The 27,354-nt window shown below is 34.3% G+C and overlaps 1 protein-coding gene and 2 pseudogenes across 1 annotated transcript; 2 read left to right on the top strand and 1 right to left on the bottom strand.

The window, feature by feature from the left end:
* The first annotated feature begins 1,348 nt into the window (after nucleotides 1-1,348).
* Nucleotides 1,349-4,224, top strand: LOC114383875 (annotated as a pseudogene).
* Nucleotides 4,225-5,261: 1,037 nt separating this feature from the next.
* On the top strand, nucleotides 5,262-6,420 carry LOC114383874 (BES1/BZR1 homolog protein 2-like). Its single transcript, XM_028343593.1, has 5 exons — nucleotides 5,262-5,486; nucleotides 5,584-5,638; nucleotides 5,926-6,023; nucleotides 6,223-6,330; nucleotides 6,415-6,420. The coding sequence occupies exons 1-5, from the start codon at nucleotides 5,262-5,264 to the stop codon at nucleotides 6,418-6,420; spliced, it is 492 nt and encodes a 163-aa protein (XP_028199394.1).
* A 9,247-nt stretch (nucleotides 6,421-15,667) lies between these two features.
* Nucleotides 15,668-23,712, bottom strand: LOC114383873 (annotated as a pseudogene).
* Between the last annotated feature and the right edge of the window lie 3,642 nt (nucleotides 23,713-27,354).

Genomic DNA, 27,354 nt, shown 5'->3' with positions numbered 1-27,354 from the left:
AAACTGAGAGCACCCCATCCTATTTATAGAGTCTGTCCATCACAGAGCTCTCTCAACTTCTTATCAGAACGTGAGATAAGAAGTTATCAGACGTGAGATAAGAAGTTATCAGTACATGAGATGATGGGTACGTGATTTGTTACTGAAGGTGGTTGCAAATATATTTTGCAAAGATATGGGATGAATGTGGATGAAAAATGGACCAGATTCAGAAGTAACAAATTTTCCAAAATAATAAAATACAAAGAAATGTGCAACGTGCACATAACGTGGGCCTCTAACACCAATACCTGCTACCGCTTTGTCCTCTCTTCTTCTTCGCATTCCGAGGAAGCCAAACTTAGAATTGCTCCACACCTACAAGTGAAGTACTCTTTCTTCTCCCACTTCTTTTTGAGATTTTCTGCCCTTTTTTGTTAATTGTCGAGACGAGAATTGTGTTTTGCAGATGAATAGTAGCAGGGTTAGTATTAGCAGTAGTGAATTTGCAAAAGGTGCTCATTTTTGCTAATTCGATGTTTGTTTTTATATGCTTAGTTTCTGAATAATAGAGAATTAGTTACGAATTAGGGCCATTTTTGTGCTTGAGAATGTAGGGGCCTGGGTTATGGTCCAAGATTGGTTGTGAGGAGTATCAAGAAAATAATTCTCTTTTAAATTTTACCCACTAAATCTTAATTAATTGTATTAATTATTTAATTAATGGATTTTTTTATCATTTGTCTCATAACTTTAAATATTTTTACATTTTATCCAAATTTATTTCAAATACACGCACGAAATACTTGCTATTTCTTTTATATAAAAGAATGTTCCGAGAAAACTAGCTGGCACTGCCACTTGACAAAACAATTAATTATACTCTGTTCATATTTTTCATGAACCTTTGTATAAAACTTCAAATACGCTTCTATTTGGTCCCTAATGATAGCGGTGTTAGACTCGATTATTATCATCCAATAAGCATTTCTCTTAATTTTGAATTAAATTAAGTTAGCTTGGAATTCGTATGCTCATCTGTTAGTTCCGAGAACACACTCCCTAGCTTTTTGTGAGACTAATCAGTGTACTTGCTCGAAGATTTGTGTATTCATATCTTTATAGTGGAGGATGAAATTCTAAGGCTATTGTTTGTGTTTTTTATTTTAATGTGATTTAGGGCAGCATGTTGAGTTGTACAATCCCAATCCTCCTCCCAATTGTGTAGGTTATATACATACAAATATGTCTCCTATGAATGTGGCAAGGAATGCTAGTGAGGATGCACGTTCTATGTGTTATCGTGAATATGGCAGTGCCCCAGATGTTCGCATTTACGGGGATCCTGATTTTACTTTTCCGTGAGTAAAATCTGTGAATTCATTTGCCTTTTTGTTTTTCTCCTTAAATTCTATGTTCCAGCTCACTTGCATCTTATGGTATTTGAGTTGGTTAAGAACTCGCTGCGTGCTGTCCAAGAGCGTTTTATGGACTCTGACGAAGTTGCTCCTCCCATTAGAATAATAATAGCAGATGGAATAGAGGATGTTACCATAAAGGTAAGTTTCTATAACTTCTGAGCAGAACCTTTTTTGGGGATATCTCCACCCTGTTCTCAGTGTTATTTGATTCTGCAAATTGCCTCAGAACACAACTTTTAAGGTGGGTTTGTGAGTTAGATTTTGAAGGAAAAGGGAGGACAATTTTGCACTTTTCATTTCTAATAAGTTATCTAATTTCACAATCTCTTTTAAATGAAAACAATAAAATGACTGATTAGCATAGATTTAATGTCTTAATTTTTATTTACTTTTATAAACATTATATAACTATCTTTTTTATGTTGAGAATTTTAGCCTTTTGTTTATATAAATGACATGTTAGGTCTCAGATGAGGGAGGTGGAATACCAAGGAGTGGTCTTCCAAGAATTTTTACATATCTCTACAGTACAGCTGGAATCTCATTGTCAGTCGAACATGAACTTTCTGATATTGGAACAATGGAAAATGTAACAATGGCTGGATATGGTTATGGACTTCCTATTTGCCGCTTGTATGCTAGGTATTTTGGTGGTGATCTTCAAGTAATCTCTATGGAATGATATGGTGAGTAAACTATTACTTCATTAGTTCATAATATTTGTTATTTAGACTTCTCTTCCAAATTCTAACATTCTTCTGTAGCGTTACGAAATCACAGGGTGATGTTGGGTCCTATGACAAGATGCAGAGCGTTGAACTGGATTCCACAGGCAGCACTTGCTGAATACTACGCTCAAAGATCAACACCAGGTGGATTTCTCATCAGCGAAGGCACCTTGATCTCCCCCACTGCTCCTGGGTACTTTACCTATCTCTTTCCATTATTATTCTTTTCAACAATATCATAATAATATACTATTCATAATTTCATGTGTCTATATGGTTTTTTTTTTTTTTGCGGAACTACGATCCATCTCATTTACTTTAACTGCTGGTGGGAATATTATTTGTTTTATGATTTTTAATTATTAAATAAAAAATCACTTGATGATTTATAATGTTAAATATATAATTCACTTTAATTTGAATATTAAAATATTATTGATTGCAAGACTGTGTAAACATTAGTCAATTGATAAAACATTTATTCCTTGTGCTTCAACGCAAAACTGTTTGTTTTTGTACAAAGTCTAAATGTTCCTCTTTTTTTTTTCCATAATGAGATTGAACGGTCAAATAACGCGTCCTTCGGTGGAATGAGTTCTACGTGGGTGCCGCTTGTGTTTAGAATCTAATATCGATAAATATTAATTATTAATTTTTTTAATAAAATAGATTGAGCCCACAACATTTTTCTTAATATTTTTTAATCACCCAAAAAAACCTTATATCACCTGTGTACCATTGACTGCTGCAATTAAAAGACTTTTATTTTTGTGTAGTTGTTAACGGGCTAAGAAAAAAAAAGTTAAAGATGTATCAAGTAAAAGAAAAAAAAAGTAGAAGTAAAATTAACCCAAGAGATATGCTTGTTTCTTTCAAAACATTGAGGTTTTGTTTATTAAAATTTAAAAAAGTGATTAATTTCAGGGTCGGACCTATGGCTTGCATATGCAAGCCTCTGACTTTTGTGAATTTATTTTTTCATATATAATATATTAACTAATTATTTTTATTTAGGATTTTAAGTATGTAAATAATATCTTTAAGTGTTATTTGTTTATTTTTATATTTTAATAAATATTCTATTATTTTTTTTGTAATCTTTGTAGTAAAAATAATTATAAATAACATTATAAGTAGGGGTGGGAATAGGTCAGGCTAGGCTTTGAAAAGCCTGAGCCTAGTCTACGATGAATCTTTGAGGTCTGAGTCTGGCCTATAACCTATCAAAGACTTTTAATTTGGTTCGGCCTGACCTTTTTAAAAGTCTGGCCTGACCTGACCTGACCTGATAGCCTTTTTAAAAGCCTTCTTCACAATAAATATTTAATATTTTATGGAGTAGGAACGTAATAGGAAAGTTAAAAAAAAGGAAAGTCAATCAAAATAATGAGGAATATAAAAGGGCACATGACTCACACTTAAATTGTAATTAAAGTCTTTGATTATAGGAATAGAAATTATAGAGCAGTAATGTGTAATCAAAGTCTAATAGTTTCAAAAAAAAATTTAATTATATCCAAAAAATAATATTATATATTGATACCCAAAAAATAATATTATGTATTGGTACCCAAAAAATAATATATATATATATATATATATATATATATATATATATATATATATATATATATATATATATATATATATATATATATAGGCCTATCAGGCTTATAAGACTTTTTAATAAGCATAAGCCTGGTCTATTTAATTTAATAGACTTTTAAAAAAGCCTGAACCTAATCTTTTAATTAAATAGGTCAGTTCAAACCAGACTTTATGTAGGTCAGGTCGTAGGTCCTTGTAGGCCGGCCTGACCTATTCCCACCCCTAATTATAAGTGAGAGAGAGTGCAGTTTGTGTCTTTATGTACGTTGGCATGGTCTTTGGCAGTTTGTGTCTTTATGTACTTTCTACCCACTTTGCTGATATCGGTATTCTTCAATTCTAATTTTTCTTCATCTTCTTTTTAACGTTTTAGTATACATCCACCTCCTGCTTTTGGTTCTTCTAATCTTGAAGCACTGGCTCTTGAAGCAAATAATTCTGAAGAAGACATAAAAGAGGAACAATCTGTACATGCCAATGTTCAATAGTCACGGTGAAACTTCTAATGCAAGCTATTTTTAGAACTAGGCTTGGAAAATTTCTTTGAATGGTGACCTAGAATCTAAATTACTCATGCTTTGCTTTTTATATGGGGGGATCTGAATATGTAACCCAACTGGTCTTTGATACTTTTAGCTTCCTTTTTTTCTAATCATGTTATTACTTTTTGACTTTTTTGAGGTTGAGGTGCTGATATTATTATTATTATTATTTGTATCCCAGTCCGATCTTTGCTTATTTCCTTTGGTGAATCATGTAAAATACATATTTGAGAACTTATCAAGTATGCCTATCTAAACTTGTATGATGTGTGGAGCCTTTATAGCATATGGTGTATAAAGTTCCTAGTCAAATTGTTTAATTTAATTTTGATGTTTATTTTGAAATGTTAATTGGTTCCAGGATAATTAGTTTAGTTTGATTTTGTGTGGGAAAATATTCCTTGGCAGCATGCCTAATTTGTAAAAGAAGAAATCACTACTAAAAAAGCTATAATTTACGTCGTTGGTTCTAAATCGGTTGTAGAGAACCGTCTTAAAAAGGCTCGTGGTGGCATTTTTGTAATAAAGTGAAACATAACAACGACGTTTGTGCAGAACCGACTTTGATGAGGTGTGCGGGATGGTGGAATGGTAATTTTGTAGTCTGATACAAAGACGGTTTTGTCCGAAAAACCGTCTTTGTTTGGTTAATACTGCGTTCATATATTTTGTATCAGTACTTGGTACTATTGCTAACCCGAGAAGCCCGCGCGCGCTCCCGTGACATTCGTCCCCAAACTCCACTGTGTGCATTTTGAATGCAATCGAACGTTCACTGTCTCCCAGCATCATGCCCCTTCCCATTCCCCTTTGTTTCCGCTTCGAAGCTCCCTCCCCCTTTGTTTTCGCTTCTTCATCTCATCTTAGCACAAGAAAGAAAGAAACTTCAATCCTCACACAAACGAAAACAAATATCTTTTACTTCTTTTGCCTTCGACGGTAGAAGAGGTGTCGAAACAAACAAGCTTCGTTTCGCCGGAACAATGACCGGCGGCGGATCGATGGGGAGATTGCCAACATGGAAGGAGAGAGAAAACAACAAGAGGAGAGAGAGGAGACAAAGAGCGATCGCCGCTAAGATCTACACTGGCCTTCGAGCTCAGGGGAACTACAAGCTTCTGAAGCACTGTGACAACAACGAGGTTGTGAAAGCTCTATGCGCCGAAGTTGGTTGGATCGTGGAAGAGGATGGCACCACTTATCAAAAGGTTCAGCTTCCCCTCAATTTCTCAGATCTACTTTCAGTCACGGTCAGTGTTTGTTTTTGGAGTCCTGATCTAAGTTTGAATAATTATTGATGTACAGGGATGCAAGAGACCCAGCGCGAGTGAGATTGAAGGAACAACAACAAACATAAGCTGTTTGCTTTCCTTTGTGTCAACTTTCCTTTGTGTGCCTGTTATGTTGGAATATAAAATAATGTCATTTTACATAAGTTGTTTGCTTGTGAGGCAATCGTTCTTACACAATGATCCCAAGAATTTTGCTAATGTAGGAGGAGGTGTAATTGGATGCAGGGGTTTCCATTCTAGCTTTAGAACTACACAAAGTGGATTGTCTTTGAGCATATGTTCGATCTGTTGTTTGCCTTGGACACTATATTGGTTCCTCATAATATTTCTTAATTCTTTCTTACAATTTGTTTAGATGTCTCAACCACGATGATAATTACCCCTGGGCCTGTTGTGGACTTCTTAATATCCAATCAAAATGTGAGAGACCCTTTTTCACTTGACTGGGCAAAGGTAAGCTAATTCAATGACCAATTGATCATAGTGCTTGATTAACTGTTATATACAATAATCTCATCTTTTATTTATTTTCTTGAATAGGCCAAGAGGACATTAAAAAATCTGATGTAAGTGTCTTTTTGTCCAGTTTTGCATAATTGGATTCTTGTGTATATTTTGCTGGGTTTACCTGATATTATTTCTATTATTGCAGGCACTTAAAAGTAGCAATTATGGTTCTGAACCAATGCTACATAATTGTGAGATCTCTATAAGCCCCAACTTTACTGAAGTTGAGGGTCGGGTTTTACAAGCTCCGCGGGTAAATTTCAAGTCATTATAATTGTGCATGTGCTTATTCTTTTTTATTTTGTTACCTTTATGTTGATGTTGATGAATATTATAGTGGTGAATTGATTTTGTTAATATTGTGCCCAGAGAGGTAGGTTTAGATATTGCCTTGCTTTTGTACCAATTCAAATTGCTTTTGTACAGAAATGTTGGTTGAATTATCAATGTTGTGTTCTGTAATTGCCTTGAGCACATACGGGCTATGGACAACAATATGATTATTATGGACCGCGATGGTTGCAGATGCAAAAACAAGTAATTTGACTTTCTTGGTCATTCATTTTATGTGCTTAATAGATACAATAGAAGTATAACTTGAAAACTTGGTTAAACTTTGTTCTTAAGGGACCTGTTTGATTTTTAAAAAAAGAAAAACAAGTTAGAAAGTTTGAATCCACTTGTATAAGCTTTGAGACTGCATGTTTTTATGATATAATGTGTTTATATATATATATATATATATATATATATATATATATATATATATATATTCAGAGAATTATTTTTTAGATTTAAGAAAAATACTTAAACATCTTTTTTTTAATTATTCTTAAAATAGTAATTAGAGAATTTTATATAAATCACGTCTTATCGAAAATAACAATAAGAACATAATACACTTTTATAGTCTTGTGTAAGAGATCTTTAAGCTTAGGAGAAATCCTATTTCGAAACAAACAACCATAAGAAAAAAACCAAAATTCTAGTAATTAGAAACCTAATAAAAATAGGAAATTATGACAAAAGAATAAGATTAGAATAGAGAAAGAAAATAATAAAACAGCAAAAAGAAAGTGTTGGATATACTTAAGATTTTTATATTTGCACATCAAAATTCTGACATTTTAATAAAAATAAAAAAAAAGACCTGTACTCTTTAAATAATATGAAAGAGATGAATAATTATTTTAATATAATATATTATTATGACTAGGACCCTACCATTAAGGTGATCGTGGTTCAGCTTCGTGAGCAAGCTTGAAAGTTGAAGTGTTTATATATATATATATATATATATATATATATATAAAAGGTTGACCACTTCAATTTTCAAGGTGAGGTAATCGTATGCTTTATTTGTGAAGTGTGGATGCATGTTTCTTCTTCTTCAGAACAGCTAAAACTTTATGACTCTTGCATCTTTTGCTTTAGTGGCATTTAAGTTATCTAGAAGGAAGAATGAAGATATGTTCAAATTGCTCCATACAATTCTCTTTTGAAGGATAGGAAATGTATGTCTTACTTCATTTACTATCTGTGTTTTTTGATACAGCTGTTATGCCACCTCAATTGACTTTTATTTTAGTTTTTGACTTTTTGACTTTCTCATTTTATTTAATAAAACGTTAAATTTGCTAAAAGATCAAATAAATCTTAAATACACTAACTTGTTAATGAGCCTTTTAATTTCTCTAGGTAGTGGATGTAGGGGATCTAAAATTATTGTGTCTAGCATGCAAAGTATGAATTGCAGTTATATTCTTATGGTTAATTGGAAATATTTTCACATTACTAATTAATTTATAAATAAATGAAGCTTATTTTTCCATTGTTAAAAGAATATACAAAATGGTATGTTTGAAATATTAGTCTCTTTCAGTGCATTTTGCTTACATAATTTTCTCTTAAACATAAGAATAGGAGTGTGTGAATTGAAAAAAAAATAAAAGAGTGTGGATTGAAAAAAATAAGTAGAAATAAATCTTGCTGGTCAACCAACAGGACCAAAAACAAAGATTCAATAAAGGTAGATAGAACTTTAAAGGTCCACTAGAACAATGTGACTACAAAACGGGAGTTGCTATTTGCACCCTTTTTTTACTTGTATACTATTTAACAAAAATATTTACTTTTTAATTAAAATTTACATAATTTAATAAAAATAACTAACTTTTTTATTAAGTAAGAAATTAGTTATTTTTTCCTATTAATGAGAACAGATACAACACTTGTAATTTGATTTATTTTTTCTGTTTGTATTTTAAGATAATATATAGTTATTAGGTGAGATGAAATTTGTCATATGTAATTTATATCAATTATTGCATTATTTAATAAATTTTAATTAAATAATTTTTATCTTAAAGTTCATTTTATGTAGATCATTTTTATTAAATTTTATATTAATAAATAATTATTTGATACATTATTCACATAGATCAAAGTTATATATATATATATATATATATATATGAGAATGTTCATAGACACACACATTTATAAGTGCATTAGCAATCAACATCATAAATATTTGGACAAAAAATTAATATATTCATTTGGATTAATAAGTTTAATTTTAAGATATTATAGTAATTTATGTTTCAATTTTAAAATAATAATTTATCTCTCATCTCTCATTTCTATCAACATTCAATTTTGACACTCTCAAATTTCCTCTTTAATAAACATTAAATTAGATTATATATTGATTTAAAAAGTAATGAGTGTAATTGATTTAGATTTATTTACAAAGTAATAATAATTGTTTTATTTGTGGTTTGATTTGTGGTTTGATTTGGCATTCAAAGAGTTGAACTGCACATACTGTATGGTAGTTTGATTTATGGTTTGCATGATTTGAACAACAGTTCATTGGGAGAACATCAAATTATTCTAAACAATTAAACATGAGATTTGCTGTAAATCATGCCTTCTGAGATTTGTTGTAAGCTTTCGATTGCTTTTTATGCTAGTTATTATTGTGACTACTACTGGATTAGTGGATTTTGTTTCCTATAACATAATGTTATAATTTTTACTTCCAGATGCTGAACTTCATATGAATTTTGTATGCAATAGTGACGTACTAAACTGCTTGTGACTTCTTCTCTTAGGGAAGTCATCTACCATTGCTTTGTTGTCTGCTGTCCAACTTGTTTGTTGCGGTAGAAAGGCTTCACCTATTTTCTAGGGTAAGTTGCATTAGTTCTGTAAATAGACACTTATTACCAACTTAATCTAAATTGTGGATTTAGCCTTAAATACTAGATGATTTGGGCTTGTCATTTATTCTTTGAATTTGGCTTGTTACTCTATTGAAGGTTTCTAGATACTTATTAGCTCTTGTTTGATTCTCCATTTGTTGACAAATGAAATGAAATTGTTCAGGACATGACACAAGCTTAAAATTTAAGCTGCTATTTGTAATTTATATAACTAATTTCTATTTTTTATATGGTTCGCTGAATGTTTTAAGTCTAATGATAAATATGTGATTCTTTCCATTTGGATTAAGGTGATTATTTTCTGCAATAACATGTAGTAATCTAAGTGGTATCCTTCAATTCACGAGGTTTGATTGTTCATTTAGTTAATAAAAAATAATTGTTTTTTGAAACATGCTACGACGGTTCATTTTTAACCGATTTAGAATGTTGAACTTTCTAAGACGGTTATTAAATAATGTTACGGACAATCAAACCGTCTTAGAAAGTTCAACATTCTAAATCGGTTAAAAATGAACCGTCGTAGCATGTTTCAAAAAACAATTATTTTTTATTAACTAAATGAACAATCAAACCTCATGAATTGAAGGATACCACTTAGATTACTACATGTTATTGCAGAAAATAATCACCTTAATCCAAATGGAAAGAATCACATATTTATCATTAGACTTAAAACATTCAGCGAACCATATAAAAAATAGAAATTAGTTATATAAATTACAAATAGCAGCTTAAATTTTAAGCTTGTGTCATGTCCTGAACAATTTCATTTCATTTGTCAACAAATGGAGAATCAAACAAGAGCTATGCAAAAATTGTTACTATTATATTTTTTGGTAACCAGTGAAAACCTTTTCACTTTGACCAAACAAAGTCTTATGTGAAATAACCAAATAATATTTTATTCTTCCAAATTTTCATGTAGGAAATATTTGTGTGGAAAGAATTTGACTGAGTATCTTCATTTCTTTAGAGAAATTGGTATATTACATTGTTAATGATTAGAATATTAAGTGATTTTATTCATCGATTCTCTTAACTCTTCTACTTGTGTGGTTTCAAGGGAGTTTCCGTTTCTGATATGCAAGAGGCACAACAACCTTGTGGCATTAAGAATTTGCTTTCTGGTATTTCTATATATTGTTTGTATATACTTGCACTAACGGGTAAGGACATGGTGGTATATTTATTTAAGAGTTTTTTTTTTTGTTTCAAATGCATAATGGTTTTATTGTACTATGGTTAGGCTTTTGAGAATTCATTTTGCATTATATAGCTGGTATCAATCTGCGGCATTTGCAGGGCCATGAACCACTCTATGTATTCCTTTATATATACATTATTTACATAAATATCTATTTTCAAATGCGGTAAATTTTCTCGTTGATACAGTTATGGAATTGCTGCTATTGCTCTCATCATGCAAAACTTGACAAGGTTAGAAAGTGGCATATGTATATTATTAACCAAATCAGAGTATCAGACATTCTGGTACATTCAAATATATATTGACTTCATTATGCAGCATTTTTCTGTTTTTTCTTGAACCATGCTCAAGTTTTTATTTTCTTCGTATTCAAAATCTTGTGATTATATATAAGGATTAAATTGCTCATCTAGCCATGCTAGACTTTGAAATGGAAAATTTAAGTGTGTTTGGCAGAGTGCTCACATGATTTTATAAAATTGATTTAGTTAAAAGTGAATTTGAAGTGATGTAATTTATGTTTTAGGAAGTTTTATTTTAAAAGTAAGTTTGAGATGTAATGAATTCAAATTTATGTTTTAGGAATATTCAACCTCTGTCTCCTGTAGCCCATTCCCTGTTGGGATTATAATGGAATTTGTGTTTTCTATATTATGCTAGGGAGTAATAACAGCTTTGCTCCTCTATTACTAATTAGGACATATTGTGAATTTCTGATAGTTTCCCTTTTCCTTTTGTTGATAAAATCCTTCTTTTACACAATAAGTATTGTGATGGTTCTTGTTTCTATTTTGGTATCTTTGATATGTTTGATGTTTTTAAAGTGAAAATAGTTATACCCAAAATATGGGAAGACTGTTAAATTGTATTGGATGTTAATGGCACTTGAAGGGTAGTGACAAACTCTAATTTTTTGGTCAGCAGGATATGACATCTTTGTTAGAAGTTGGTGCTCCCAAATGCATTATTTAGTTTACTCAGAGCTATAAGCAATGTAATCAGTGCAAATCCTTCTAACCTAGAATTTGACATTTTATTGCATGTATATAATCATGAACATGTGCATGACATTTGAATTGATGTTTGACTTGAATCCTGAATGACAGATGATAAAACAACTAATAACAAGTTTCAGGTATTGACAGGTCTAGTGGTTGCTTATTTAATTTCTCACCACAAATGGCTAGCTGTGGCTGATTGGTTGGTAAGTGGTCACTTGAAGGTATCCTTTCTACAATATTTGGAAATCTATAAAATTGTAGCATTAGTATGCCTTCATTTTTGCCCCTTCTGTGTCTCTGGTACAAATTTGATGTATAGAATGTTAGCTTATTACTATGTACAATGGTCTAATCTAATCACCTAATGCCATTTCTTGAAACAGGGGTCTTCTGTATAGAATGTTATAGTACATGGTCTTCTGTATAGAATGTTAGCTTATTACTATTTTCATTGCTAAAATTTGACCAGGGTTTATAATGTAAGTCTCATACGAGATATTAGGTTTAATTATATTTGAATATTGTTATTGTCATTCATGAACAAAAAGCAAAAAAATAATTTTTTTTTTGATAATTCTACATTGGTTATTCGAAAATCTGATGTAGTATCCTGACAATTCTACATCGGTTACTATGACAACCGATGTAGAATGCTTTACCATGGGTAGCATGCTACGTTTGTCGCCCAAACCTGATGTAGTATCTTGACCATTCTACATCGGTTATTAGGACAATCGATGTAGAATTCTTCCCATTTTATGACGGGTTGGCCTCCAAACCCGTCTTAAAATATCAGATTTCTACATCGGTTGTCCTAATAACCAATGTAGAATGATTAGGATGCTATATCGGGTTTGGGCTGAAACCCGTCTTCGAACTTAACCCATTCTAAGATGGTTGTTTAACCGTCGTAGTAGGATGACGAACTTTCAACATCGTCGGCTACAATGACGCGTCAAAACCGATGTAGAAAGGCTTATTTAACCGATGTAGAAAGCCTACTTTATAGTAGTGTCTGCAGCGTAGCTACAATGGAACCGCATTAGAGCCACAACGGAAGCTTAACATTGTTTTATTCCACTTTTTGTCAAAAGAAAGATAAAATTTATATTCCAATCTTTTATTTTGAACTTCTAAGTGTCAATAATTAAATCACTATAACCATATAGGATGTTGATAGATACCAAATCTTGAAATGAATGAAAAGTTATGCTATCTTACAAATAAAATATATAATATAATAATTAGAATAATTGTAAAAAAAATACATATAATGCAAATATATAATAATTTCATGCAGCAACAGCCGCAATCCGTATCGCAAAGCTGCAATGGCCACAACCACAATCGCAATTTATATCTATTACTTATCATTAGCCATGTAAAAGAAAAGTTACTTTCTACCCCTCTACAAACAAACAGTTTAAGATCTTTCTTTCCTTGTAATCTGCTAACACATGTTAAGTTGAATCGGTGAGAAGTACACCTAAACCATTCAAACTGCAAAAAAATACAAGGAAATTATACCATCAACAAATACATATTAGAAAACAATATATGAAGTATATGAAAGCAAATGTGTATTCCTGGCTAATTATCAGACAATTACTTATTGTTGAACGTGTATTAGTAGTTGTCTATTAATTTGTTATTTTCTATTAATTGTTTGAACAAGTTTTTAGCATTAGTTGTTTTATTTTCTGTTATAGTTGTTTTGTTAGTGGTTGGTTATTGTTATGTTCATGATTTGTTATTATGTTACTAGTTGGTGGTTATTATTTAGTGAAACCCATTACAAAAAAGCCTAAACACCTTGCTTCAATTCCTCCTTGCAAGCATTGTTGTAGAATGAGTCATCCTCCTTTCAAATGATGAAGAAGATCTGATGTTAAGTGTGAAAAGTGCAACAAGTTAGGGCATCATGTGAGAATTTGCAGAAGCAATTTTCAACAAAAGAATGTGGCTCAAGTTGCAGATCGACAAGAAGAAGAGCAATTATTTGTAGCAACATGTTTTACACGCAGCTACTCAAGTGAATGTTGGCTAGTGGGTAGTGGTTGTACCAATCACATGACCCATGATCAAGAGGTTTTCAGAGAATTGGACAAATTACAGGTATCAAAGGTTAGAATTGGCAATGGTGATCTTATCACTATTGAAGGAAGGGGAACTGTAGCCATTAAAAGTTGTGCAGACACAAAATTAATTTATGATATTTTGTATGTACCTGAGATTCATCAAAACTTGCTAAGTGTGGGACAACTGATTGATAAGGGGTTTAAAGTCATCTTTGAAAATAAGCACTGTCTGATTAAAGATGTCAATGACAAGGAAACTTTCAATATCAAAATGAGAGGCAAAAGTTTCTCATTTGATCCATTGAAGGAGGAGCAAACAACTTATCCAGTTACTGTAAACAATACAAAAGAAGTTTGGCAAAAAAGATTAGGTCATTTTCATCATGCAGCTGTTGAGGAACAATGCACAATCTCACTCGGCCATTATGCAATGAATGCTTTAAATAATGCATACTTTGCCATGAAGAGAGCATCATCAATGTATTCAAAAGAAATGGACCAATGCCTTTCATCCTCTAAAGCCTTGGAGGTTAAAAAGATGGAGTTGGAGATTGAATCATAATTTATGAATGAAGCTTGTTTAGAATTGAATAATACCATTGAACATTCAATCCAAAATGAAAGAAAAAAGAAAAAGAGATTCTTTGTAAAAGAAAGGATGTGTTAATGGGTGAATTGGAACAATTTCTTGTTTTAGTTAAACAGAAAGAAATGGAGATAGCAGACAATGACTCTAATTTAGAAGCTGTAGATAATAAGATAAATAAATATGTCTCTAGATTTAAAGAGATGCAATCAAGCATCCATCAAAGTATAGCATCCTTCAAGCAGAGGATTATTTTCATAGATAAAAAGTCCAAAAATTAGAAGCGGAGAAGAAAGTTGCTACTGCTACAAGAAATTTCAAGGAGGTTGCATGAATAGCTAATGAAGCAAAGTCACACTATGTGTTGAAAAAGAGAGCATTCAGTTATACATGGATACGAGGAGGAGTGTTGAACATGTCAACCACTGAGAGAGAAACTTGGACTTGTTAACAACCGATACAAAGATGAGTGTTGAATGTGTATTAGTGGTTGTCTGTTAGAGTTCGTTATTTTCTATTAATTGTTTGACCAAGTTTTTAACATTAGTTGTTTTATTTTTTGTTACTTAGTAGTTGTTATGTTAGTTGTTGATTATTGTTATGTTAGTGGTTTGTTATTGTTATGTTGGTGATTGATTATTATTTAAGGAGTTAGTTATTATTGCTTCTTTTTGTTACAATAAACCTGTATTTAAAAACAGATGATCATTCAATAAAAAGTATGCATTCATCTCTCATAATTTTGTGTTACACTTATTTTACAACACTTATTCACATGCGAATCATTACTAACTTGACCCAAGTGAAAGTAGCCCGAATACATTGACCTTTCAAATCCAACAAACTATAGTGGGAGAAACGTTGTGTTACTAGTGAAGTTGTTTATTGGATGGTTCCAGAGTAAAATTGTGAGGGACAAGAGATCAACATAACCTCAATGCCATTATCTTGATGTTGCTGATCATTGCACTAACATTATCTTGATGTATTTTTGCAAAAAAAAAAAGTATCATATCATGCATGTGAGTCTAAGTCCAATAACACCGTATGATCGATATAGCTAAACTTCACCTAGTGGAATAATACTTTTTTGCCGTCATTGTTATTATTCTTTGTGTGTGAGTATTCCACCAGTCATTCTATTTTAAAGTAGTAATTTTCTGCTTTTGTTTTGAAAATTGAATGCATTTTGCTCTTCATGAATAAATTTTGTGATGAGAAACCAAATAAAGTGAATTTGGTAATTAAACTATTTCTAGGAGCCAAAATAAAGTTTGAATTTTGAAGCTTAAAGGCAACAACACATCAATATGGCAATCACTTTATGGCAAGTATGAAATGGATTTTTCAAAGCAATGCTAAAACTTACTTTTATAGGCACTCAAATGAAGGGTCATAGTTACCAAACTCTCTGAATATCCCTGCGTAAACAATTCACCATACCATATACTGCATACCTACACCCATATGAAACCACATACCTGCTAGTTATGTGGAGGCTAGAATTGAAGCAAGTATCAAAGGCATATGATTGAAAAAAGGAGTGTTCCTCTGTAGAAGTTCCTCACGATCCTCTTTCTTGGATGACTTGTGGTTAAAAGGTTCTCTATCAGAGAGAACCAAACCTTGTTTTATGTGGCCTAGTCACCGAGCATGAAGAACTTGCTTGGAAGTTACTGGTAGCCTGATGAACTGATATTCTTCCAAAGCTAATCTCAGTTTTTCTGCTCCAAACTTCTCAAGGCATTTTCCTAAGACTGCTACATCTAATATTGACATGTTTGTGCTTCTAAGACAGTGAGGGGTTGTGGGGTGAGCAACATCTCCTACCAATACCACATTGTCCCAAAATGTCTCTCCTAAGGGTTCACCATCATATATGACATTTAAGAAGGGTTTCTTTGTTTCTTTCAAAACCTTAAACAACTCAGGAGTCCAAACTTTTTCTGCTTCTTGGTGCATTTTTTGGATCATATCACTACTTACTTTCATGGTCACTGAGGTTCCCTGAAAAGTTTTGGTCCCAAATGCAAAGATGCAATCAGCACTAGCTGGTTTGGCAATAAAAGGAAATGTGAATAAAGTGTACATTTGAGGTAAACATGGACACTGAGTTGTCCTATTATCCTGACAGTGAAGTCAGTGTGTTTGTAGAAGAAATTGATTTTGAATGAAATTGATTTTACAAAATTGATTGATACAGACCCAAATGCTACTGGGCCTAGAGAGTCCTTGATCCAAGAAGAGAAAGGTAAGAATAGGTGGGGGCAGGGTGTATGTGAGGAAAAGGCCTAGGAATGATGATGTGGCACACTAGGAGAAATACGTTCGTTGGAAGAGAGAGAACAAGGGGTATTGGCTGTTACAAGTAGGAGGGAGGGAGGATTCGAGGATCATTCTATTTTTTTGATTGATATTTTGGGGAGGGAGCCTTTATGGCTACTTCTTAGGAGCCTAGCTCTGGGCAGTAGGATATTTCTATCCTTTGTATTTTCTTGGCTTTCAATAAACGAAATACAGTTACTCTTTCTCTATATTTCTTGTTTCTTGATTTCTACATTTTCAATATCCATGAACTGATCCGACCTGTCAAATATTATTCTCATCTGGCAGGAAACAATGCCACCAAGGAAGAACATTGCCTCGGGAGAACCAGCAGCTAAGAAGCACGGAGACATGAGAGTGGAGTTTGTAGCAGGAGAGGTCACCAAGCTCAAAGCCGTAGTAGATGAGCTCGTTGCACAATCGTTGCAGCACCACAATATCAGATGGAGGTGATGCACAAGGAAGTCGCTGATAATCAGACGCGGCTGCTCAATCTCATGTCGACCTTTTCGAAGGGATTTGAGGAAGAGGGCAAAGGTCAGGCATCGGTGAAATAGGGGCAACCGAGTACGAAGACAGGTAAATCTGGTGGGAATCCGAGACTGAAACCAGTCGAAGGTGATGATTTGACGAAGTTTTGTCAATTGATGAAGAAAATTGAACTACCGTCATTTTATGGTGATGACCCAGCAGAGTGGATTGCGAGGGCCAAAATCTATTTCAACGTTCAAGAAATGCGCGAAGCTGTTCGTGTGAGCCTTGCTCAACTCTGTATGGAAGGAGTTATGATACACTTTTTTCATTCTTTGTTGAATGAGTATGAAAATCTGTCATGGGAGGATTTGAAGAGGGAGATGTTGGAGTCGTATGGTGGAAGGGGAGAAGGAAGTGTTTATGATCAATTGGCATCGTTGAAGCAATCAGGGAGTATGGAGGATTACATTCGTAGCTTCGAATGTTTGATTGCCCAGGTGCCTCGAATGCACGATGAGTAGTATTTTCCATACTTTACCCAGGGATTGAAGGACGAAATTCGTGCGAGAATGCGAATCCTGCACGTTGTGAATCCTTTGTCCAGGGGACGAATGATGAACATTGCTCGTGCAATTGACGTAGAAATCTCTGGACAAAGCAAAGTGTGGCAGGGAAGAGGCGAAATATGTGGAGATGGTAGGGCCCAACCTGGAAACCGACCCATTTCTAGTATTTTAGGTAAAACTGGCCCGCGGTAGAATAATGGAAATTGGGGAGGAAATGGGCCAGGCCCAAGTGGAAAAAATGATGGGGGTGAGAAAATAAAAAATGGACACAAAGATAGATGGGCTCATCACCTTTCCTACCAGGAGTTGCTGGATAAAAAACAGAGGGGATTGTGTTTTAAGTGTGGAGGGTCATTTGGACCACTCCACTAGTGCCCCATTAAACAACTCCGAGTCATAATGATTAATGAGGAGATTCGAGTTGAATGCAAAGAAAACAAAGAAAATATCGAAGGAGATGCTACAGAGGATGATAGCGATGTCGAAAGGGCCTGTACAACATTGAGTCTTTGTTCGATGAAGAAGGAGAAGGAGGAACAACCACGAACGAGGAAGTTGCGAGGTAAGGTGGGTGGAATTCCAATGCTGTTTCTGGTTGATAGTGGGGCAACCCATAATTTTATATCACGGAAGCTAATTGAAGCTCTGGGTTGGAAGTGGGAGAGAACAAAACAAATGAGAATTTTGATGGGGGATGGGCACAAATCTGAAACGCAAGGCGTATGTCGTGGGATTAAGGTGGAGTTTGATGAAAGGGAATTTGTAATTGATGCTTTTCTCTTTGAATTGGAGGACATGGACGTGATATTGGGAATGTCGTGGTTGACCACCTTAGGGGAAACCATGGTGGATTGGAAAAATCAGGTGATGAAAATTAAAACAGATCAAGGAGAGAGGTGGTTAAAAGGAGTACCCCGTGAAGATTCGTTGTTGGTGTCAATGTTTGGCCTATTGGAGGAAAAAGGGGAAAGTGAAGAAAATGGATTGATCCAAGAACAAAGATGTGTCCTGGATGAGGTGTTGCAGAATTTTGTTGATGTATTTGCTGAACCAAAGGGGTTGCCACTTGTATGTGCAAAGGAACACAGGATCATCCTTCAACCAAGGCAAGGTCCCATTAATGTTAGACCATACAGGTATGCATATCACCAAAAAAATGAAATTGAGAAACAAGTAAGGGAATTGATGGAGGTGGGTCATGTGAGGCATAGCCAGAGTGCATACTCCAGCCCAGTCATTTCGGTAAAGAAGAAAAACAACAAATAGCGGATGTGTGTGGATTATAGAGCACTAAATAAAGCCACCATACCCGACAAATTTCCTCTTCTAGTGATAGCAGAGCTCTTGGATGAGTTACATGGGGCCAGGTTCTTCTCAAAGCTAGATCTTTGTTCAGGCTACCATCAAGTAAGGATGAGAGAGGAGGATATTCCAAAAATGACTTTTAGAACACATGAGGGTCACTACGAATATCTCGTAATGCCTTTTGGGCTTATGAATGCCCCTTCTACTTTCCAAGCACTCATGAATAAAGTCTTTCGTGCTTTGCTAAGACAAGGAGTATTGGTGTCCTTTTATGTAGTAGAAGCTGGGAGGAACATGTGCAATTACTAGAAAAGGTGTTGGGGGTGCTGAGGGCCAACATGTTTGCTAACAAGGAAAAGTGCACCTTTGGACAGGAAATCATTGAGTACTTGGGCCACACTATATCAATACAAGGAGTTGCAGTTGATCCTATCAAGGTCAGTAGTGTTGTTGAGTGGCCTGTCCCTAAGAATGTAAAGGGGGTTCGCGGGTTTTTAGGATTTATGGAATATTATCGTAAATTTATTAAGGATTACAGTAAGATAGCCAAACCCCTCACTGAGTTGACAAAAAAAGACGGTTTCGGTTGGAATGAAAAGGCTCAAGCAGCTTTTGAGGAGCCTAAGAGGAAGATTACCACAGCACCGATGTTGCAATTACCAAATTTTGATGAAGATTTTTCTTTGGAGTGTGACGCGTCTGAGACAGGAATTGGGGCTATTTTAATGCAAAACAAGAAACCAGTTGCTTATTACAACAAAGTGTTGAGTCCCCGTAATTTAACTAAGTCAGCTTACGAACGAGAATTGATGGCGGTAGCACTGGCAATACAGCATTGGCGGCCTTAACTTCTGGGGTGAAAATTCATTGTGTTCTTAGATAAAAAAAGCCTCAACCAATTATTACAACAACATATCACAATTGGAGGGCAGCAGAATTGGTTGGCAAAGCTCTTAGGGTATAATTTTGAGATAATTTATAAGCCTGGAAAGGAGAACCGAGGAGCTTATGCTTTGTCCCGTAGTAGAGATGAAATGGAACTGAACAATATGATTTACTTCCCAGTATGGCTGCATTGGCAAGAAATCAATGCTGAGGTGCATGCAGATGAGAAGTTGAGAAAAATAATCGAAGAAGTGAAGAAAGGACAGGGGGAGAAGATCAATGCTGGATATGTATATAAACAAGGGGTACTTTATTATAAAAATCGCCTAGTCATCCCAGAGAAATTAGCTTGGATTCCAAAATTTCTAGAAGAATTCCATGCTACTCCTCAAGGTGTTCATTCCGGTTTCTATCGCACATACAGAAGAATAGTGACACATTTATATTGGAGGGGAATAAAGGGAGATGTCCAACAGTTTGTCCAAGCTTGTGACACGTGCCAAAGACAAAAATATGTTACATCAGCCCTTAGTGGTCTCTTGCAGCAATTACCAATTCCGGAGAGGTTTTGGGAAGACATTAGCATTGACTTCATCACTGGTTTACCAAGATCTAGAGGATTTGAAGCAATCTTGGTGGTAGTAGATCGTTTGACGAAGTATTTCCATTTTGTGCCCCTTAAACATCCTTATACTGCAAAGGCTCTTGCTGAAATTTTCGTGAGGGAGGTAGTTCGACTCCATGGAGTTCCAAATTCTATTGTGAGTGATTGAGACCCTTTATTTATGAGTTTGTTTTGGAAATAGTTCTTTAAAATGCAGGGAACCAAATTGAAAATGAGCACAGTCTACCATCCGCAAACAGATGAATAGACTGAGGTAACAAATAAGTGCCTTGAAACGTATCTTCGATGCTTCATCATTGACCAACCCAAAACTTGGTTGATTTGGATGCCTTGGGCTGAGTTTTGGTTCAACACAACTTACCATGGATCTACAGGAATGACTACTTTTGAAGTGGTGTATGGAAGACAACCACCCAAACTTGTTCCAATGGTTCAAGGGGAAGTGAGAGTGGAGGTTGTCTAGCAGGATCTTATCGAGAGGGATGAAGCCTTAAGGCAGTTGAAATCTCATCTACTTCGAGCTAAGGACAGGATGAGAGCTCAAGCAAATAAGCATCGTAAGGAGAGGTATTTTGTTGTGGGTGATTTCGTATTTCTGAAGCTGAAACAGAACAGACAACAATCTGTAATGAATAGGGTCAATCCCAAGCTGAGTGCTAAATATTATGGGCCTTCTGAGGTTGTGGAGAAGATAGGGGAAGTGGCATATCGTTTGAAATTGCCACCATCTTTGAAAATTCATCCGGTGTTCCATGTGTCCTTATTAAAAAAAGTTGTGGGGAAATACAAGGTGGAGGAGGTTCTTCCTATTGAGCTGGGGGATGATAGAGCTGAATTAATGACACCTGAGGCTATCTTGGCTACTAGAATAGTGCAAAAAGGGGGGAGACCAAAAAACAAGTGTTGATACATTGGAAGGGGCAAGTTGTGGATGAGGCTACATGGGAGGATGAGGTTACCATTCACAGTCAGTTTCCAGAATTTGGCCTTGAGGACAAGGCTCTATTTCAAGAAGAGGGTATTGATACAGACCCAAATGCTACTAGGCCTAGAGAGTCCTTGATCCAAGAAGAGAAAGGTAAGAATAGGTGGGGCAGGGTGTATGTGAGGAAAAGGCCTAGGAATGATGATGTGGCACACTAGGAGAAATAAGTTCGTTAGAAGAGAGAGAAAAAAGGGTATTGGCTGATCATTCTATTTTTTTTATTGATATTTTGGGGAGGGAGCCTTTATGGCTACTTCTTAGGAGCCTAGCTCTAGGATATTTCTATCCTTCTGTATTTTCTTGGCTTTCAATAAACGAAATATAGTTACTCTTTCTCTATATTCCTTGTTTCTTGATTTCTGCATTTTCAATATCCATCATTGATTTTTATTAAAATTGAATTTACCTTTGGATTTATGTAATTTACCTTTGGATTTATTTTTTCTTTCTAAAAGCAAGTTATCTAAATCAAATATATAGACATTTACCTAAAATGAAGTTAAATAGTATTTTCATCGTGATTTTGAATGACTAAACATGAATCCAAACTTGCAACGATGTTGAGAATATGTTTTAACAAAAGATAAAGGGTAGAAGAATTAATTATAGGAAACATTGAGGGAAATTATCAATCAGGGTATGTCATAAAGTATAGGATAAGAGGAACAAAGTTACCTTGACTTCAGGCTGTGGCTGATTCACATACCAAATCCAATTGATCTTTTTGTTTAGAAGCTCATAGAAACCACTGTGTGTACATGAGCCCAAGTCGGAGTACAAGCATTTTCCTAAATCAGGGTATGCCTTTTTTATGACCTTGATGGTTTCTAAAGCCTCAGCTTCTGATAATTCAAAGACCCCTCTCCATGCACAATAGCCCAAATATCTACAAATGACACTAGAGCCTTAGAGGAACTGTAGTATGTATACTTCCATTCAAATGAAGACACTAAAAATTCTTCCCAAAAATAAAATTAAGTTGCTAAATTAAGGTAACACCATCAAGGGAGCAAATACTATAGGAATACCAAATTACCAATAATTTGTTCCTACTTAAGGCAAAAGATATTAGAGGAGCAAGCCCATGATCACACTTATATTAGGAGTATGTTTGGATAAATTTCTCAATAAACACTTATGAGAGAATAAATAATATGGTAAATGAATTACTTGTTGTAGTTAATAGACGTGTAGTTAGTGATAGACCTACTTGTCACTAACTACCACATCTATTTGCTAATCTAATTATTAAGTGTGATCATTGGCTTGCTCCTCTAATGAAAGAAAAGAGGAAGTTAAAGTCAGCATCATTCTGAGCTACAAACCTGAGTTTAAAATCAGGGAGATATTTCTGGCGGATGGAAGAGAGACAACCATCTGCTGCAACAAGCAAATCCCCTACTATCTCTATAACCTTGCCAGTTTCTAGAACCTTAGCCTTTACTATGACAGAACCCTTGTCATGTGCAACATGGAAAGAGAGAAAAAGATGACCCCATAAAAATACATTTGATGGCAGTGCATTGTATAGAAGACCATGAAGATCAGACCAATGTACTGCTCTGAAGTTGAAACTCTCATCTCTTGCCAATGTCCAACTGACCTTCTTCTCATTATCAATTGCCTGGTTCTACAGAGGAAACAAAAATTCAATATGCTTTTCTTTTATTTATCTATGCATTTTATTTTTGAGAAAGACTACTGCTGATCAAGGGGTTCTAAACATAAAGACCAAAAAGGGTTTATTTATGATCAACCACTCATTGAGCACTCAAACAGAAAAAACAGTCACATACATAGCTGAAGTTAATTTAGGTCAATCTACTTCTCCTTGTCCCTTTCACATGTCATATGTTCATAGCATCCAAAAAGAGCATAATATTTAACACTGAAAGAGTTATAGTAGATCCTAGATAGTACTATATAATACATATATTGAAAAGGGGGATTGAGAATTAAACAAATTTCTGGGACTCCAAACAAAGTGATACTCAGCCATAAGAAATGAATAAGAAAATTCACCCTCTGTAAGGAGAGGTAAAAAAAAAAGCATAAATGAAGAAAAACTAGAAAAGGATAAGAGTTTGAGAGGTTACAGGAAACCAAAGACAAAGAGGGTGGCACCTGATCTATAGTTAGCGGTACAGTGATGTTGTGGAAGAGTTGTGGCTATGGAAGCCATGACTCTGATTCTTTGAGAAAGAGGGTCAAGTCCAAGACCTGCACCAGTTGGACTTCCCCTATGAGGTGCATTGGTTTTCTCAAGCACAGTGACATTCCAACCAGCTAAAGTAAGAACATGTGCACTTAATATACCAGCTATGCTACCACCAACAATCACTGCCCTTGGCTTTCCTTCCCCAACCATCAACCTATTATGTTGTACTTTCTCTCAAAATTTTTAGTTTCCAAGCATTATTATTCTGTCTCACAGAAGGCTGTTAACTTCACATTTTGTGTCTAATTCATAAGATAGATGCAAATGTTCAAGGTGATATAGCTTAGCCAACGAAGATTGGTTTAATTGGTAAGGATACAACAAACATCTTGCAAAGACGTAGTTTAAATTTCATTTGCCAATATAAAAATGTCATTAATATTTGATAGATATATAACTGCTTTTGTAGACACTTTTTGAGTTATAAGGTTTGTCTTTACTGTGACAAACTTCCAAAGATATAACTCACCTAAACTTTTATTCATTAAAAGTTGATATAGCTTAGCAACATCATTATGTAGACACTTGGTTGTGAATTTCATTGAGTAGAAATCATAAAACAAAACATCACTTCTACCCTTTCCTTTATTTTAGTGCAATTGCAGCATGTATGGCAAACTGATATTTTAATTACAGTGATTTTCGTCCTCACAAATGTTGAAATATCCTGTTTGACTTCGTTTTCATGAGTCTCTCTTGAAATCTCCAAAAATTATGAAAACAGCTTTCAAATCACTCATGAGTCATGAAACAGGAATTAGTGAGTTTTGAAGTCTTTTTTGTAATTGATAATTGAATTATCCATAAAAAGGTATTCCACTCGAATGGACCCCCTGCAGTGAACATTTGAGAAAAGTCACATATATAAAGCCTTTTCTTGGACAAACTTATCCCATGGATGCTATATTTGATATACGAGGAAAAGGTGATGAAAAGTAAGTAAAGATATTTTTTTTAATTGATTGTATGAAAATAATAAAATGATATAGGTTATGTTTAACAAACTAATGAAAAGTTGAAAAATTATCGTATTTAATCACAATTTATAAGTTTTTGGTAAAATTATCAATTGAAATAGCTCAAAGATATAAAATTGCATAAATAAACATATATATGTAATGTTTTTATATACAAAATTTTATTTTATTTTCATGATAAAAATATATTTTGTAATATTTATAATTTTAGTGTTAAATTAATTTTAAACACTTATGGCTTTTTTTATTTATAAAATATCCAAAAATAAAAAAAATTACATACAATTTCATATATAATAAAAAAAAGTAAAAATGAAAAAATCCTATCATATGTAAGAAAAAAAAGTAAAAACAATAAAATTTTACCTTAAATAGAAAAGATTAAAAATAAATTCAATAAATATTAATAAAGAAAATAAATATAAGGAAAAAAAACTAGAAGTAGAAGGTAGTATTTTAAAAAATATTAATAAAAATATTAGAAATATTAAAAACTAATAAAAAAATTTGTTAATCAAAAAGTCATACAAATTTTTCAATTAATAAAAAAAGTTAAAAAATAGTTAAAATATCTTATCAGACACATTACATAAATGAAAATAAATTATTATATTAGTAGATATTTTTTTTAAATGTTCAACATATTTTCTTCTTCACCATTAAACAAAGAGTAAATTTAATAATAACCAGCATGTGACCCACCTGTGCTGCGGAGTAGCACTACACTCCATGCTACTCGCCTTACGACCTGGTAAGTTCGCAGACAATCTATGCAAAAAACCTTCCAACATCATGGACGAGTTACGAGAACAAGCCAAAGGCTATATTCAAATGGAAGAGATGTCAAGGTTCAGAAACGAGGTCTGACAGGTCGGACAAAAGCATGATAAAAGGGAAAGAGGCACTAGGACTAACTCACACAAGTCAGAAAAAAGGCACAAGCTGGACAAACATTAGCCCTTTCCAAGGGGACCAAGGTACGGGCATTACACACCACTAACAGCTAAGCGAGCTACTATTCTTGAAGAGGCCTTCAACATAGAGATACCCATAAAGCTACCTCTGGCACTTCCTCCTAGACCTGGGTTAGACAGAATCAAACACTGCAAATATCATCGCAGTTATGGTCACAATACAGAAGACTATTGGACTCTGAAAGATAAAATTGAAGAACTCATGCAGGCTGGATACCTAGCCTAATTTGTGAAAAGCCTGACAACAACCTAGCAAGAGGAAGACATGGAGGACACCAAGGCGACCATCATAGAAGTCATGATGGCGATAGAAGGAGGGATAGAGAAAAAGATAAAAGGAGACAAAGGCATCACCTATAGAGACGTAAACATCAAACCCAACAAGAGAAGGATAACAAACCTTCTCAACAAATTAGGGAAGTCATCAACACCATTGTAGACGAATTTTCCTACGGAGGGTTGTCCAACCAGTCTCGAAAGTTGATGTGCCATCATTTTCTTCTATTTTCTAAACCCTTTTTGCACCATTTTAATTATTGATTGGTCTTAATTGTCAATTAATTAGGCAGTTTTATTATTTGGGCTCATTTAGCTAATTTGATGTTTTTAATCTAATTTCAGGAATTAATGAAACATTGGGCTTAATCCGGATTTTGGTTGTGGACTTGAAGAGGGCAAATAAAGCAGCGCTTACCTTAGTTAATTTCTAATTAGGAAATTTCGCAATTTTATTTTATGTTGTTCAGTGTTTATTTCGTTTTGGGCCAGAGTATTGTAATAGGGCCCAGTGACTTTGAGTGACTCTTTTTAAATAGCTGCCTTGGGATTTGTGCAGGGCATTCTATTCTGCTATGCTATTTTCATTATTCAGAGCTTTGGTTTTAGGTTTTCACGTTTTTCTGTGCCCTTGTTACAGTTTTCGTTCTTAATGCAAATTTCCGTTTTCTGCTTCTAATTACGAGTTCATTCTTGCTTCTTCTTCTACTTTCATTTACGTTTCTGTTCATTTACGTTTCTGTTCATTTACGTTCTTGTTCATTTACGTTTCTGCTTCATGTTTCATTTGCGTTTTCTGTTTGAATCCATGGAAGGCTAGATTTTCTGGTGTTGTTTCCTTTTGAGGACGAAGCCCAACTCTCTCTGAGGTTTCGTTTGTAATGTGGTTTCCTGGCAGTTTTCCCTTCACCAGTTATCCCAATTTCGTGAATATTAATCAGTGCACGCTTCGTGTTCGATTAATTGCCTCTGAGCCTAACTTGCGTTCATGCTTAATGGACGAAGGGCTAACTGGTGTATGTGGTGCCTAATCACGTATTGAAAACCCTAAGTTGATTTTCGCTTAGTAAATTGAAATAGGGTTGGATTAAGTGGTTGACTGTTAGGGACGAATTCTCCATAACCCAGGATAAGAGAGTGGCTTCTGAATCAGAGGAAACAACCCGTTTTTAATATTAGTAGTTTCGTATTCCATTTTATTTGTTCTGCTCTTTAATTACTAAACAACCAAACCCCCCCCCCCCCCCATCGTTACTGTTACTGCAAGTATATTATGAACATTTGGCTTGTCACTGCTCGTTGGGAAACGACCTAGGATCACTTCCTAGTTACTGCATTTTCATGTTTATTTGATTCGGGTACGGCCTTGATCAGCGTCATCTCCACATCATTCGGGATATCGACATCAACTGCATCGACATACAATAACCAAGAAGTCTCCCTCCCATAACTTTCAGCAACAAAGATTTCAAAGGCTTTAATCCTATTAACTAGGATGACCTCATGGTTGTTGTTAGACCCTAATTTTGTCCAAGAATTATCATTCACTGATGTTTTGATTCTTG

The sequence above is a fragment of the Glycine soja genome, chromosome 14 (genome assembly GCF_004193775.1).
Source record: "Glycine soja cultivar W05 chromosome 14, ASM419377v2, whole genome shotgun sequence".
Classification (NCBI taxonomy): Eukaryota; Viridiplantae; Streptophyta; class Magnoliopsida; order Fabales; family Fabaceae; genus Glycine; species Glycine soja.
The sequence above is the reverse complement of the archived record's forward strand: the minus strand, read 5'-3'. Positions and strand labels throughout refer to the sequence as shown.

Excerpts from the sequence above, each read along its gene's own strand:
- LOC114383874 (XM_028343593.1), top strand. The coding sequence starts at position 5,262 with ATGACCGGCGGCGGATCGATGGGGAGATTGCCAACATGGAAGGAGAGA. Across the intron at positions 5,487-5,583 it reads ATGGCACCACTTATCAAAAG|GGATGCAAGAGACCCAGCGC; the intron begins GTTCAGCTTCCC and ends ATTGATGTACAG. Across the intron at positions 6,024-6,222 it reads TTTCACTTGACTGGGCAAAG|GCACTTAAAAGTAGCAATTA; the intron begins GTAAGCTAATTC and ends CTATTATTGCAG.